The sequence below is a fragment of the Hyaena hyaena genome, unplaced genomic scaffold (genome assembly GCF_003009895.1).
Source record: "Hyaena hyaena isolate Hyena2069 unplaced genomic scaffold, ASM300989v1 scaffold_276, whole genome shotgun sequence".
NCBI lineage: Eukaryota > Metazoa > Chordata > Mammalia > Carnivora > Hyaenidae > Hyaena > Hyaena hyaena.
In genome coordinates, this window is record NW_024080909.1 from 1,634,244 (window position 1) to 1,651,857 (window position 17,614).

The following is a 17,614-nucleotide window of genomic DNA, read 5'->3' on the forward strand; positions in this document are numbered from 1 at the left end:
CTTAAGTGAACTGATGTAAAGCACATATAATAGTGCCTGAGACCAGAGAGAGTTCAATATTAACTATTATTAATTTTATCCATCTTTATATGTTCATATCTCTAATATGTGGACACTAAACATATGCTCAATGAGTGAACAAATAAGTGAAAATGTTTACATATGTATTGCAGTAATGCAAAAGAGCAAATGACCTATAGTCAGAACATCTGAGCTCTTGAGGTCATTTTGTGCCATTCTGGGGGGTACATGATCTTAAGATAACTCGGGTAATTTCCCTAAACCTGTCAGATCACTTGGTAAAATAAATATAAAAATAAGAATGGCGATGGAGATAGTGGTGGCAGTAACTTGACAACTACACTTCACTTGATTTCTAAGCAATTAATGTACAGAACAAAAAATTACACAACTTTTAAAATGATGTGTGAGAGGTATTGTAAATGACTGCAAAATGCTTCTCAGTGAGAAATGAAGAACAGAAAATTGTATATACGCTATAAATTCATAAAAAAAAAAGAAAAACACTACAAAGGAAAAAAGGTAAAGAAAATATACCAGAAGATTAATAAGTCTGTTTTAAAGTGATAAAATTATGGGGTTCGTTCCCCTCTTCTTTCTCATTTATATATTTTATGTTTCCTAAATAACCCACATTGAGCATGTGCTTCTTTTACAGTTGAAGAAACATGGAAACAAAAAATGTGCAAGGAAGCATTTCAAAAATGACATACTGAAGCTGAGTATTTATACAGGGAGTAGGGCTGAGAAATATAAAAATGCATTTTTATAAATCTCTTTGGGTGCACAAGCTCTTAATGACTGCTCTCGAGTATCATACAATTTTAAGTATTACTGAGCATTATAACTTTCAAAGCATGTAACATAGTGTATAATCCATAATTATTTTAAATACTATTGAAGTTAAGGAGATACAATCTAATATGACAAAATTATATAATTTTTATTATTTACTTTTTTTTTTTAAGTTTATTTATTTTGAGAGACAGAGTGAGCAGAGGAGGGACAGAAAGAGAGGGAGAGAGAGCATCCCAAGCAGGCTCCATGCTGTCAGCACAGAGCCCAACGTGGGGCTTGAATTCACAAACCATGAGATCATGACCCGAGCCCAAACCAAGAGCCAGATGCTTAACCAACTGAGCCATCCAGGTGCCCCCAAAGTACATAATTTTTAAATGAAGTATGAAAAATCAATGATCTCACTCCCTCATTTACAGATGAAAAAGATGAAAGCTTTTCAAAAGGCTGTAACTTATAAAAAAGACTAACTTATTCTGACTCCTCATTCATTATTTTCTAATCTCATTTGTTGACTCCTTATGATCAAAAGGCATGTCAAACCACTTCGGCAAAAGTAAATGAATAAACAACATAAAATTTTCTATATATATAAAAAAATGTTCTATATATATTTGGTTCAATGTCTCTTATAAAATTTCACTTATATAAGCAATCATCTTTAGCAAAAATCATTACATTTATTAATGACTGCTAAAATTGAGATCGACTGAATAACTAAATTCATAAACATTAACAAAATCTTTTCAGATATGTCAACACATAAAAAGTAAGAATTTCAGAGGCATATCCAAGGAAGATGGTCTGTCCCAAACTGGCTCGTCTATAACTTTACCCAAATAGATACTATACTCTTTCCTCTATAATTTGCTCATTTTGTTTTACATAAACTTTATCCATTTCATCATTCTAATTTTTTGGAAAATCTACTATATGCTAAACACTAAGTAGACACAGGGTCTATAAACAAGTAAATTTGCCTTCAAAAATTTTTTATTTTATGCTATGGACCACTGATCTCCAGGGTAGGGTGGGTAAGATCTACTAGAGTGTGGTCTGAAAAAATCTTGGAACTTGTATTTCTTTTTGATACCATACACCTTTAAATTTGTTTTTATTTTATAAATTCACATAAAATACTTGATAGAACTGCAAACACATATAATTTATATAAAAATATACTCAATTGGGATACATGGTCAACTTATTTTACCACTAGAGAGGCTTGATTTAAAAAGCTGAAAAGACCACTAATTTTAAAAATGTCAATCAGGGGGCGCCTGGGTGGCTTAGTCGGTTAAGTGTCCAACTTTCGCTTAGGTCATGATCTCGCGGTTCGTGGGTTCGAGCCCCGCATCGGGCTCTGTGCTGACAGCCAGCTCGGAGCCTGGAGCCTGTTTCAGAGTCTGTGACTCCCTCTCTCTCTGACCCTGCCCTGCTCACGCTGTCTCTCTCTCTCTCTCCTAGAAATAAATAAAACATTAAAAAAAAAATTAAAAATGTCAATCAGATTGATATACTCATATCTAAATATAAAGTAAGCTCTGTTGAAAATCTGGAAAGCATGGACAACTAGAGAGGAAAAAATATTATTTATTGCCCCTATCCAAAGACAATCACAGCTGACATAATGATATGCGATCCTTTTCTATTCTTTACTTTCCAAATATTTTAACAACATAGCCTTAAATTTATTATGTTTGAGATTTTACAGCTTGCTTTGATGTTGTTTTTTGCCAAAAGAAGCACTTTCTCCATGTTATGAAAATTTTTTGGTAAATATTACTTCCAATGGTTCTATATCATTTCAGCACTGTGATTAGATGGCCATTTTCTTTATTCACTGTTGGGCTTTAAGATTATTTTCCATTTTAGGGGCGCCTGGGTGGCTTAGTCGGTTAAGCGTCTGACTTTCGCTTAGGTCATGATCTCGCGGTTCGTGGGTTCGAGCCCCGTGTCCGGCTCTGTGCTGACTGCCAGCTCGGAGCCTGGAGCCTGTTTCAGAGTCTGTGTCTCCCTCACTCTCTGACCCTCCCCTGCTCGCGCTGTCTCTCTCTCTCTCCTAGAAATAAATAAAACATTAAAAATTAAAAAAAAAAAAAGATTATTTTCCATTTTAAGAGCCTAAGTGTCCATCAACGGACGAATGGATCAAGAAGATGTGGTTTATCTATACCATGGAATCCTACATGGCAATGAGAAACAATGAAATCTGGCCATGTGTAGCAACATGGATGGACCTTGAGGGTGTTATGCTGAGCGAAATAAGTCAGGCAGAAAAGGACAAATATCATGTTTGCACGTATAGGAGGATTAGGAGGAACTTAACTGAGGAACAAGGGGGAGAAGGGGGAAATGGTAGGGGAAAGGGAGAGGCAAACCATGAGAGACTCTTGAATGCTGACAAAAACTGAGGACTGATGGATGTGCGGGGGAGGGGGGAGGGGCATGGAGGAGGACACTTGTGGGGATGAGCACTGGGTGTTATGTGGAAACTTATTTGTCAATAAACTATTTGTAAAAATATATATATATATATACATGCACAAAAAAAAAAGATTATTTTCCATTTTTTCCTACTATAATCCATGATGTGAATAAAACTTTTCTGGACAGATCAATTTACTTAGGACAGACTCTCAAAGCTGTCTAATGTATAAATGCCTCTAAGGATCTTGAAACATATTACCAAATTCTTCCTCAAGTATATGTGGTTTCTCATTTCTGTTACCTTTACTAATCTGTTGGTCAAATTAGCAGATCTGTTGCTTTAAAAGTAGAATTTCTTTGACTACTATATGACATTTCATATAGTTTTGTTAAGCAGGTTTATTTCTCAGGTGAGGCGCTTTGTTTGGTTTTGTTTTAATGTCTGAGAGGAAGTGAGCGTGAACAGAGAGGAGGCAGACAGGAAGAGAGAAAATCCTAAGCAGGCTCCATACTGTCAGCACAGAGCCCAACTTAGGGCTCAAACCCATGAACTGTGAGATCATGACTTGGGCCAAAACCAAGAGTTGGACGCCTAACCGACTGAGCCGCCCGGGTGCCTCTCAGGTGAGTTTCTTAAGAGGGCAAATATGATCAGATTATAACATCATGATGGAAATTAGACAGAAAGCAGAAACAGGGAAACTAGGTAAAATGTTATTCTCATCATTCAGCCTATGAAGAGGAGATACTAGTTGAGGAGATGTTTCAGAAGATAGTACCAACAGAATTGGGTGAATGCTGGCTCCTGAATGTCCAAGGGGCAAAAGCCGGAGTATTTCTCTTAGTGATGAGAAAAAAAGAATAGTGTAAATTTAAAGATAGAATAGAGGTTGATATGAGGAAGTGAAGGACAAAGATGTTTCTAAGAGGTACCGAGTTTTTTTATGGACATATTTAGCTACAAGTACATGAGAACTGACTAAGCACCAAGAGCGAGGTTCTGGCAAGAAGTATGCATTTGAGGTTGCTGAGAAATCGAGGTCAACTGAATCCTGGATAAAATGTATTCTTGTCAAAAAAGAGGCTGAAGGAAGCAAGGTGTGGGGAATGTAAATATATAAACTCAGCTGGAAAAAAGTAAAAAATATTTTACTATTGACAAATGATACTGAGAAGAGCAGTCATTAGTAAGAACCAGGATAGAGTGGTAGGAGACAAAGGATAATTATTATTATAATATCTATGTCTGGGTATTGTGTGATGAATTTTATATCCATTTAGTTTAATCCATAAGAACAATCATCCCATTTAAAAAGATATCAGCATAAAAAGATACCAGTATAGATCACCTAAACAACTTGATCAAAGTTAACAATGCTAGCAAGTGGTGGAGACAGAATGACAGAAAAAAGAACAGTCCAGCAGTTTAGAATGTGCGAGGACATCAACTACATGGAATGATTAGGAGAATGCTGGTGGTCTCTGCCAGGGTTGCTACGATGGTAAGACAAAGGATAAATGTCTTCGAAGAACCGGAAGAGGCAAGTATACTCTAAAAAAAACTCAAGAAGCAAGTGAAAGACGATAAAGGTAAGGCTGGAAGACATTTCCTTGTTACTATTATTTTATTTTCATTTAAGGATGGGAAAGTTTTGAGCAGAGAAAGCAAGAAAGAGAGAGAGACTGATAACAAGTAGTTAGCAAAGTCTGCAGATCTGGGGGTGAGGAAAGACAGATCCTGGTGGAGGCAGACCTCAAGTACTTTTTCTTCTCTCCCCTGAGAGCAGTGTTCCCACATCATTCTCCTAGAATTCTGTCAGTCTCTGAGTCGTAATGGACCATCACATCAGGAACAAAACTGCCAGTTTCCTCAACTCTCACCCCAATTATCAAAGGTGGGAGGGGAAGTATACATGAATAGTGGACTCTTAATTTTAAGTTTCTCACCAAAAGCTTGGTCCAGCAAGTTTTATGTTTAAATCTGGATACGGTTGAGGGGTATGTGCATATAACTCATATAATAGAGTCATAAAACAGTTTGTTTTGCATAATGGGATTAAATAAATCAGCGAGACTATCACAACATCTGACACATCAGTCTCTGAACTGGCAGCATTTACCAAAGTGTGTTCTATGAGTGACTACATATTTGACCCCTTCTAGGAGGTTCACAGTGCACATGACCCTATTAAAGTTTTGGGAATTCTTATAATAAAATAAAACATAGTCGTTTAACTTTCTTGATCTCAGTGTTTCCAAACTTCTTTTAAAACACAGAATCCTGTCCTTGCTTAATACTATCCATAAAAATCCAAAATATACTTCAACAAAAACTGCCCCAGAAAAATGTTAACTACAAATCTCATATAAATCAGGTCCCATGACGAGAAGCCTTCAGAGGTCAACCACACCTCACTGAGGCTCTCTCCTTCCTCTGAACTTAAGGCTCTCACTCTTGAATAATCATTTGGCAATTAAGCATGCCATTCCTTATAATATTGAATATATTTAGAGTTTAAATGTTTATTTCACTCTTATTTTTGTGAGCATTTATGTCTTGTCTTCCCAACTGTGTTGTGAGATTCTGGATCTCAGGAATTATTTCTATTCTCTGAGTGCTCAGCAATACCAATTTCTGTATAACGAGTGCAGTAAAGTGGGATTATTGAGCACAGTAAACATTTATTTGCATTCCAAGCAACTTGCTAAAAGCTAAATTGTGTCAACACAATTTTTCCACTCGCTAACATAACCACTTAAATTTCATGTCTTTTCAGTCTACTGATATTCACTTTCAGACACTTGTAAGGAGACATTTTACTCCTTCAACCTTGTATTTGTGTCACCTGCACAAGGGGACTGGGTAATACGGATTTGGAGAACCACTGACAGATAGTTAAGACTCCTAGGACTAGAAAGGGAGAGAAGCTGCCTGGAAACAGGTCCTTGACTACTATTCAAGGTAAAGACTGTTAAGGGAAGAATCGGTAAAAGGTAGGCCACAACGGCATTCACTCATGAGAGCAATTATGCAACTCCAGGTGCCCCAGGTACGTGGGCTCCCAACACCTGAGAAGGCCTCCTCCAGGCCCTGTGCCCTGACTTGCATGGCCACTGCTAGGTTTCTCCTAGGAACACCAACGTGACCCACTGACTCTCCTGACCTCAGAGAATGGTTCTGACTTTACAAAATCAAAAAGTGCAGTATCTGTAGGAAACAAAGTAGCAGCAACAGCTCATCTCCAAACTGGAACATCACTTATCAATTTCAAGTTTAGTTGACAAAAATTCACAATTTAAAAACTCAGAAGTCCATACATTCTGACCTGTTACACCTATTGAATTTCAAAAATATGCTTACCAATACAATCATCTTATGTTAAACTGAAGAATCTGCACTTAACTTATGTGTGTGTGTGTATAACAAAATAAACGCTTAAATACATACATGAAATCTGAAATCCCCCCTCAGCATGGAACAAAGATCCTCTGCTACATCAGACATGCAGGGATGCAATGTAGCAACCAATCTTGCATAAAATGGTAGCAAATCCAACCTGCAAAAGTTATATGTGATATATGTAAGAGGAAAGACATACCAGAAGTAATTCATTTTAAAATTTAGTTTCTCAGATACACTTATACATTAAATGATAAAAACTAGTAATCATACAGACATGCCTAATATTGCCGTCATAATGAAGCATATGGAAATTCAATTTGCTCTATGAAAGCTTACAAATAATCAATGAGTTTACTGTACATCTGTGATTTCACTACGTATACAATTTTGATAAAATATGAAATATCAAGCACAGAAAACACAAGTTTTGACATGGCCTAAATATTTAATCACATAATTACTGAGTAAACAAACCTAAAGGTAACTCAAATAGGGCAAAGCAGAATCCTTTTAAAACTATTTCCTTCATTTACCCACAGATAAGTTATTTGGAAACTTTAATGTCTGAAGTGAAAGGGTAAACATAGCTAAGAAGGCATCTAAGAAGGGAAAAGATTACCACACAACCACATGCTAACTTCTGTACCTTCCTCATTACAGAACCGACTCAGATTCTCCCACAGTGCCTATCTCCTCTTGCTCTAGACAATAAATGACAAACATGTCGTTATTCACACTGCCACCCCCTTTCATTATTAGCGCCCTTTCTCATAAAACTTGAAGGCAACTCCAGAATCCTGCTTAACACAGCACTCGAAATGGCAACTACTAATCAGAATGAACACACAAGCTGGAATTTATTTTCCATTCCTCCCACAGACATTATTTTATAAAACTCAATTACCCAATGATGCAACACTGAACAGATCAGACACTGTAGATGAGAAGCAGTGAGGAACTCAAAACAGCAGCTGCACTGACAGTACCAAGTAATGGGGAGTTGACAGTGAGAAAGGAAGTTTAAAAACTATAAATTCAGGGTGCCCAAGCGGCTGACTTGGTTAGCGTCCGACTTGGGCTCAGGTCATGATCTCACAGTTTGTGGGCCTGAGCCCCAAGCTGGGTTCTGGGCTGACAGCTTGGAGCCTGGGGCCTTCAGATTCTGTGTCTCCCTCCCTCTCTCTCTGTCCATACCTGACTTGCACTCGCTCTCTCAAAAATGTATAAACATAAAAAAAAAAAAATCAAAAACTATACAAATTCAACCCAAGAGCTCAAAAAACTACTAACATAGCCTAAAGCCATTGAGGACAGAAACAATCCTACAGGCCTTAGTTATCCCTAATACATCACTATAGAGTGAAGAAAAAGGTTTGATCATCAAAGTCTGCACATTATGCAAGGCTTAAGATTAGATCTGGAAAACTCCCAACATGAACAGATTAAGCCTGAGACAAAAGAAGATACACAGCAAAGAAAGGAAGAATGGAGGTAAATCTGAAACGGAAGAAAAGTGCTCAAATTCATACTTAAGAGCCTGAAAAACTTTGCATTCCTTCTTGATTATTATAACTTCTTTTCTAAATGATCACTTAGGTTTTTTTTAATTAAAAAAAATTTTTTTCATGTTTTAGTTCTGAGAGAGAGAGAGAGAGAAAGAGAGAGAGAGAGAGAGAGAGACAGCGTGAGCAGGGGAGGGTCAGAGAGAGAGGGAGAGACACAGAATCTGAAACAGGATCCAGGATCTGAGCTAGCTGTCAGCACAGAGCCTGACACGTGGCTCGAACCCACGAACTGTGAGATGGTGACCTGAGCCGAAGTCGGACGCTTAACCGACTGAGCCACCCGGGTGCCCCCACTTAGTTCTTACTAACATGTCAGGCTCTGTCCTAGGCATCTAATATATATTATTTACCTTTTTGATACTAATAACCATTTTACAAGGTGGGTATTCTGATCACCATTTCATAAATAAGGTAACAGATGTTGAGAAAAATCAGAAATAGTGGCTTTGCAGTAGTATCTCCATAAATTTTGTTAAAGGCATCATATTCTTCTTTACTGAAATAATAAAAAGTTCAATCCATTAGGGGCGCCTGGGTGGCTCAGTTGGTTAAGCATCTGACTTGGGCTCGGGTCATGATCTCACAGCTTGTGGGTTCGAGCCCTGCACTGGGCTGTGTGCTGACAGCTTGGAGCCTAGAGTCTGCTTCGGATCATGTCTCCCTCTCTCTCTGCCCCCCCACCCCCCGCTTGCTCGCATGCACACGCTCTCTTTCTCTCTCTCAAAAATAAATAAACATTAAAAAAAAAAGTTCAATCCATTAAGTAAAGATCTAAATCTCAACACGTTTAAGGTTTCTTTAAATTATTTAAGAAGTTTTATCAACTGAAGGTTAAACTCCTATCACAGAAAATAAACACATGAAGGTCACATTACTCCTTGATATTACAAAATGAAGTATTCCTGTAAGATACTCATTAATATGCAGTAATTTTCTTTATGTCTATTAATGCAAAAAAAGCCTAAGACAAATGAACCTTCAAATTTTCTTGCTTAGTAAATGGATTCACACTAATAGCAAATATACTTTTTAAATTTTCAAACTTTGGATGTAATATTGTATTTTAATATAATACATTTTAGTTAAGATACTAGGTTTTCATTTGTTTTTCAAACCCACTTCAGGAAAAAATACATTTTTTCTGTTTCAGTTTATAACCAATTACCAAATACAAACAAGCAACTTTAAATTTTTATTTTAGAGAGACAGAGTGTAAGCAGGCGAGGGGCAGACAGAGAAAGGGAGACACAGAAACTGCAGCAAGCTCTAGGCTCTGAGCTGTCAGCAAAAGCCTGATGCAGGGCTCAAACCCACACACTGTGTGATCATGACCTGAGCCAAAGTCAGGTGCTCAACCAACTGAGCCACCCAGGCACTCTCAGTCTTAAAATATTCTTCACCATGATGAGGAAGTATCATCTGCTACTTTTATAAAAATAATATTAAGCTTCATCAAGTTTTACATTTTATTAAAGCTAGCCTATCAAATACCTTTTATACAATTAATAGGATAATCATATAGTTTCTTATTTTTCCTACATTGTATCTATGTTTCCTATCTAAAGTATCTTTTTAGGGGTCCCTGTGTAGCTCAGTCAGTTAAGCATCTGACTGCTGCTCAGGTCATGATCTCACTGTTCATAAATTCGAGCCCTGCATCGTGCCCTGTGCTGTTAGCTCAGCGCCTGCTTCAGATCCTCTGTCCCCCCTTTTCTGTCCCTCCCTGGCTTGCATACTCTCTCTCAAAAATAAATACAAACATTAAAAAATAGAGTATCTTTTTATTCCTAAGATCAATTGCCTTTGAACCTCCTGGATTTTTAAAAATATACTATTAAATATGATTTGCTAGTGTTTTGCTCAGAATTTTTATATCAACATTCAAAAAAGAGATTCAATAGGCAGTCAGATTCTGCCTATTTATACTATGAAATGGCAAGGTTGCTTTTCTATAACCAACACAGCAGAGAAATTACTTCTTCCATAAAAGATCGAAAGAACTCAATAAAGCTATCTAGCCTTGGACTACTTAAGATGAAATTAACTGATAATTTCTCTGGTCTATTTTATTTTGAAATAGTTTGGAAATGTATTTTTTTCCCAAAAAAATTATGTTTCACTGAGATTTTCAAGTGTTTCAAAAAATATTTTTAGTTTATTATCTGGCTCCTTTCTTAAACTTTTAAAATGTTCTTCTTGGGGCGGCTGGGTGGCTTAGCCAGTTAAGCATCGGACTCTTAATTTCGGCTCAGGGCACGATCTCACAGTTTGTGAGTTCGCGCCCCACATCAGGCTCCAAGCTGTCAGCACAGCGAAGCCTGCTTCAGATTGTGTCTCCCTCTCTCTTTGCACTCTCCTGTGCGCATGCAGGCAAGCACTCTTCCTCTCTCTCAAAAATAACTAAACATTAAAATTTTTTTTCAAAAAATAAAAAATGTTTTTATTCTTTTCTAAATGCTTCTCATGAACCATCTCTTGAGTTTTAAAAATTAATTTTTATCTTCTTTGTCTTTCTCAATGTAGTTTTCAACTGAGTAAGATTATACTCAGTTAGCATCAAAAGCGTTAACCAACACTTCCTTTTTCTTCTTTTCCAGGACAAGTCACTTATACTTTGTTTCATTTTTTCCTTCTCCTAGAAAATCAGCCCAATCTACATCAAAGCTTTCTTCCAGTCCCAAAAGAAAGGCAGATGATAGGTATCCTTTTTAAAGGAAAGTAGTCCCTGCTACCTATTCAGGCCCACATTAGTGAACTAATAACACCGCTAAGTGCTTTCAGCTTCCACAGCAATTTAAAAAATAGTTTAAGAATTCCCTGGAAGATCTTAACTCTTGTTTGTTTTTCCAGGTAGTTTAGTAATCCTGGTTTTTACTTTGTGGAGACTGGCCATGTGAAAGTAAAGTTAGATATTCCATTTTCTCAGAATCTACTACTCCAAAAAAGCCCACCAAATCTTTCTCAAACTAAGGAGTTTATAAAATTCCTTATAAAATTCACCTTGCCCTATTTAAATCCTCAAACTCTGACTACTGATTCATAACTTCACAAAATAAAACCCTTTATACTATAAATAAGGTAATAAATTATATAGTTCTTAAATGTTAGCTCGGCTTAAGTATGTTTTTCTGTCTTTTCTACTCCTCTATGCACATAAGCCTGCAAGGGAATGGAGTGCCAAATGCTGTACCAATCATCACTGGTACAATAATATTTTATTTTATTTGTATCAGGCATAAAATAAAACATTTGAATCAACCTAAAAAGCATATTTCTGTGTTAAAATTTAAGCTAACCATATGTTATTTTAAACTTTTCTGAAAGTCAACTAGAAAATAAACAAATCCTTACTTTGAAAACTGAATTTTCATCTTCTAAGAGAATGATGACTATTTTTTACCAACAGTTACCGAGTGAACCGTTTTAAAAACAATGTTCTTTTTCTTAAACAGTAAAACCTTGCTTATATTTTCAAGTTCTTGAATCACACATTTAAGTACCTCACTAGCAGTTAATGATCAAGTTAGTAAACATCTAGTCAGTAATTATTAAGTAACAAGAATGCAGGAATACACACACTTTTGTTACTGTGGGGGAAGAAAAGAAATTCTTAAAGGTTTTTATCTTGTAATCAATTAGCTTCCTAAAAGAAATGTCCAGGTTTCCCCCCCACCTCCTTAAAATCTAAAGAATTTAACTGGTGGAAGCTATTAATTTTATCTTGTTCAAAAATGCCTAGGAAAAGACCAATGTGAAAGAACACTGCTACCATTCAATTAAAGAGTATAAAGGATTTTCTCTATTGAAACAATGAAGCAGATGATGATTCAAAAAGGATGAAACATAATAAAGGACATTTACTCTGAAATCAACAACCAAATGTTCTAGACTTTTTCAGCAATGTTGCCACTTTCAGGGCAATAGTGCCATCTAGTGGTAGACCATGCTAATAGGCTTCAAAAGACTAAAAGGAAAAAGCTGTTCAAGAATCAAGCATTCATTTCATTCTCTGAACAGTTTGTATATATTAATCTAAAGAGATCCTGATCATTCCTGTAAAAACTTGGCAATCTATATGGCTTCAAAGTCATTAAAACCAATACTGGGTTCATCTACACCAGAACAGGAACTAAGATATTCCTAGGCCCTTTCCCTGATTCTGACTTTACATTCCAAAAGATAGTTAAGGTGAGGGGGCCTTCTGAGGTGCTAGGTCTGATCTCTAGCCTGAGCTACATGATGGATACATATATATACTTATGACATGAACACTTTATATGCAACTTCAATTATATGTTACAGTTATATTACAAATGATAAAATAATACGAAGTATCTAAGGGGATTTCTACCAGATTTCATTTCTGTGGAGTCCTTCTGAGAGATAAAATACCAAGCTATAAGATTTTTTTAACCATTTATTTAATGAAGGAAAAATACACTGAACATTAAAACATGTTTCAGATCAAACCTTTAAGAACTGTACAGATGAAAAAAATTGTACAGATGGGACATCAAATTTTAAAACGTCTGTACTACAAATGATACCAAGAAAGTGAAAAGACAACTCAAAGAATAGGAGAAAACATTTGCAAATTATACTTGATAAGGCACACGCATAAAGAACATGTAAAGAACTCTTACAACTGCATAATTAAAAATAACATAATTGAAAAGAGGACAAAAGATTTAAACAGGTATTTCTCCAAAGAAGACATACAAAAAGCCAACAAGCACATGAAAAGATGCTTAAAACCAGGAGCCATTAGGAAAATGCAGACCAAAATCACAGCGAGATTAGCACTTCTCACCCACTAGGATGGCTATAAGCAGGAAAGGGACATTAAGAAGTGTCAGTGAGGATGCAGTGAAATTGGACCCCTCATACAGTGCTGATGAGAATGCAAAATGGTGCAATCACTCTGAAAAAAGTTTGGCAATTACCAAAATTAGAGTTACTATAGCACACAGCAATTTCACTCCTAGATATATACCCAAGAAAATTAAAACATCCACACAAGAAATCGTATCAGCATCATTCCAAGTATCTAAAAAGTCTAAACAACCCAAATGTCCACCAACTGATAAGTGGGTAAACAAAATATGGTGTATATACACAAAAGACCATTATTCAGCTTTTTTTTTTTTTTAAATGTTTTATTTATTTCTAGGAGAGAGAGAGAGCGAGACAGCATGAGCAGGGGAGGGTCAGAGAGAGAGGGAGTCACAAACTGAAACAGGCTCCAGGCTCTGAGCTGGCAGTCAGCACAGAGCCCGACGCGGGGCTCAAACCTACAAACCGCGAGATCATGACCTAAGCGAAAAGTCGGACGCTTAACCGACTAAGCCACCCAGGCGCCCCTATTCAGCTTTTAAAAGGAGGAAATTCAAATACATGCTACAACATGAATGAATCTTGAAAACATTATACTAAGTGAAAGAAGCCAAGTACAGAAGACATATACTGTATGATTTCATTTATATGAAATACTCAGAATAGGCAAATCCAAAGCGATTGAAAGTAGGTTAGTGGTTTCTTTGTCAAGGAAAGGGTGAGCAGAGAAATTATGGGATTGAGTACTAATGTATAGGAAGTTTCTCTGGGAACAAAACTGTTTAAAATACCAAAGTGATGGCTGCATATATTTAGAACGATGATAAATTGTATACTTCAAATAAGTGAATTGTACAATATGTGAATTATCTCAAAAAAGTTTTTTTTTTTTTTTAAAAGGAAAAGAACTATAAAGGACCTTAAGACTTATACAGTTTTACGCTTCCTAAACCAACCTACACAGACTAGCTAAGACAGTCAAATTCTCTTGGATCAGGAATCCCTGACTTTCCACATCATGCCACTTTGCTTTTCCTTAAGACCTACATTTGCACCTGTTTTTGCTAACTGGAAAACATCCAAAGAGGATTTCCCACTTTTATGAAAAAAGGTGAAAAGCATACACAATGTTCAGCGCTGGTTTTGCAGCAAGCATTTAGAGGCAGCACAGAGCAGGGGCAGCAAGTGGCCCAGCCAAGCTCCACACCCAGGAACCCTGCATCTCCGCATCACATCGCCACAGCTCTGAACTGTGTCTGTGAGCATCTGTGCCTCACCTAGATGGATTAAGGATTCTGTTACCACAATGTGTCCCAAGGTACCACAAAAGCCTAAAAGAGGTTTTTCTTTGGGTCTGGGCACATTAAAAAACTTTTCCATATGAATTTATGGTACTTATTGCTTTATTTTACAGCATTTTGGCTTAAAATAGGTTTTACAGGAACACTCTACTTCCAGATAGTGGGGGCAACCAGGGGATCCCTGAACATTACAAGTCTGAACCATGCAGGTCCACGTATATGTACAGTACTGTAAATGTTATTTTCTCTTCCTTATGATTTTAATAACATTTTTCTCTAGCTTACTTTATTGTAAAAATACAGTATATAATACACATACAAAATAGTTGTTAATATTAAATATATCACATATATAACATGTGTTTGTATAAACAAACAAAATTATGTGTTAATCAGCTATTTATGTTATCAGGAAGGCTTCTGGTCAATAGCAGGCTATTAGATAAGTTCTGGGAGAATCAAGTTATATGTGAATTTCTTACTATGCAGAGGGCCAGTACCCTAACCTAACCCCCACATTGTTCAACGGTCTACTGTCCATATAAAACCTTTGGGCCCTCACAGTTGTAGGCACTCAAATAACTATTAAACAATTCATTCTGATTTTGGTAGCATATTATGCGGTTAGCTCAGGCAGGATGAGCTGGATAAAGGAAGGAATCCTGGGCACAGAAAAGAATAGTGGCCATTAAGATACTCAAAAGGATTCATGTCCTTTGGGGAGGGTGGGGGAGAGAAAAGGACACACCAACAGAAAGGTGCACCTTACCAAAGGGGTCCGGGGTCCCGCAGAGTCTCAAAGGGCATAGGCAGAAAGTGAGGCTACGTAAGAGCAAGAGCTAAAAGAAGGTATTAAGAACCTTTCCCTACGTCTAGAGGCTCAAAGAATAACTGGCTACTACCCAGGAGAATATTCTAGCCTGCTCATTCCAGACCCAACATCCTTTGTTCCTCTTCTTACTGCTCCCCTTAAAGCTGATCAGTCATCTCTTTTACTCAAGGTTCAATGAATAAAATCAATAAAAGATGGAGAAGGATTTGTGAATCTTTGAGGGCAAGGAGAAAGGGAATGAGAAACAGAATGAGAGGAGACTCACTGGCACTTGACTACTATCATTTTACTCCGGCCTCCCTAGGGACCAAGTTATAATCCTCAGGACAAGCCAAATGTTGCAGGAAAGGTAGAAAGATGCCTGGGGATTAAGACAAAAACAACAAAAAACCTTCCAAAATTAAAGGTTTTTCTTATCAATAAAAATATACCGTCAACCAGGAAATATTAGCCTACTCTAAGACTCTAATACACCATTTCACAGATGTGTAAACAGAGGCCTTCACTTTCCAAATCACTCAGGAACATTAAAAAGACAAAATTTTAACTCAACACCGAAACTGTTAGAGACTAGAGAGTACTATTTACACTAGAAAAGCAGGCAGATGAGACATCTGCTCTTCTACGAATTAGAGATTTTTCTAAAACTCAGCTCATCTGAAATGTATATAAAATACAGAAAAGCCAGTAATGAGTAATAGTCAATGCTACTTGTAAATTCCATTGTTGAACAGACTTCCCTCTACCAGCTAATCCATAATTAATATCTTTTAGTGTTTTCAGAAAGAGAACTTACTAGAGAAATAAAAATCTAATGACCCAAAACAAATCCCTGTATTTGTGAAGTGAAGTCAGCAGTGTTAGCCCAAGGCTCCATGTGCTTCTCCACATTTTATGAATGTCCCTGTGATCCTTCTCAGGATTCGGGCTGAGTGTAAATGAGGCATCACTTTTTGTCCACTGTACCTAGAGAATGAGATGAATCCACATGCTGTTCTCCCGTGCCACAGCAGTCTTGGAAACTATGGCAATGATATAAGATGAAGTTTGTAAACTTCATTTATCAGAGCAAACCCAAATGCTGCAGAATGTTTGACTGGGGCTACCAAATCAGTACAGATTCGATGCAAGGTAAATTATAGCAGAAGCCACAAGTGAAACGTGAATAGAGAGCTAACCCAAACAGGGCAAATTTTTGGAAATGATTTATTATTATTATTAACAACAATTTATTTAAAAAACAGAGAGGGGTACATGGCTGGCTCAGTCAGTAGAGCATGCAACTCTTGTTCTCAGGGTCCTGAGTTTGAGCACCATGCTAGGAATAGAGATTACTTTTTTTTTAAATGTTTGTTTATTTTTTGAGAGACAGAGACAGAGCACAAGTGTAGGGGGTGCAGAGAGACAGAAACACAGAATCAAAGCAGGCTGCAGGCTCTGTGTGAGCTGTCAGCAATGTGGGGCTCGAACCCACCAACTGTGAGACCATGACCTGAGACGAAGTCAGATGCCCAACCGACTGAGCCACCCAGGCACCCCAGGTTAAAGATTACTTTTTAAAAATGTAGTAAAAAATTTTTTTAAATAAGGAAGAAAAAGAAAACGAACAGTTCCTTTAAAAATACCAAAATTTACCAGAAAAATACTGCCATGAAATATATGAAAATTGTGGCCAAATATTTTGCCATGATTTTAAAAATACTAAATGATTCCAGAAGAAGTGAGGAAGGGAGCACAGGGAAGAACTATGTAGAAAACCGAGTAAGAGACTGAGGATAAGACAACACTAAAAAAAGGGATCAGTGAGAATATGACAGCTAGAAATACGCAGAGGAGATTCAACATATGCATATCTGGAGTACCCAAAAAAGAAAACCACAACAAGAAAACAGAACAAGTATTCAAACATATTTAAAGATGAAAATGAGGAAAACTTCCCTGAAGTATTCAATACGAAAACTGAAAGGGCGTGGAGAGTGACCCAGAATGATAAACAACACAGCATCTTCATCCTAGTAAAGCCACTGGATTTACTAGGAAAAAAAAAAAATTAACTGAGCAGCCAAATGAATGACCATGTCAATTACAGAAAGAAAAAAGGCAAGCTGGCCTCCAATTTCTCCACAGTAGTAGCAATGCTAGATGACTCCGGGTATTCAGGGAAAATGTATGGGCCGTGGGTCCTTTAATAACCAGCCAAGCTGTCCTGTAAGTAATGAATCTACAGACCCATCACTCTGTACAAGAACTCAAGGGATATTTTTCCCCAAGAACTCTCCTTCAGAAAATAATTAGAAGATAAACTTCAGAAAAAAAAAAAAAAAACAAGAAAACAAAAAAACAAACAGGTAACTGAGGAAACCAGAGAAACAAGACTGGCAGGGAGCATGGAATATTTTAAGCTGTAGAATTAAAATAAAACAAATGAGGG

General features: G+C 36.9%; 1 protein-coding gene across 2 annotated transcripts in view; it reads right to left on the reverse strand.

Annotated features, from left to right (window-relative positions):
• Positions 1-17,614, reverse strand: part of UPF2 (UPF2 regulator of nonsense mediated mRNA decay) — a 105,726-nt gene that overhangs the window by 36,739 nt on the left and 51,373 nt on the right. For both annotated transcript variants that reach the window (XM_039246008.1, XM_039246007.1), the window contains exon 9: positions 6,698-6,806. In XM_039246008.1, the coding sequence (XP_039101939.1) occupies positions 6,698-6,806 (109 nt within the window). The remainder of the gene's footprint in view (positions 1-6,697; positions 6,807-17,614) is intronic.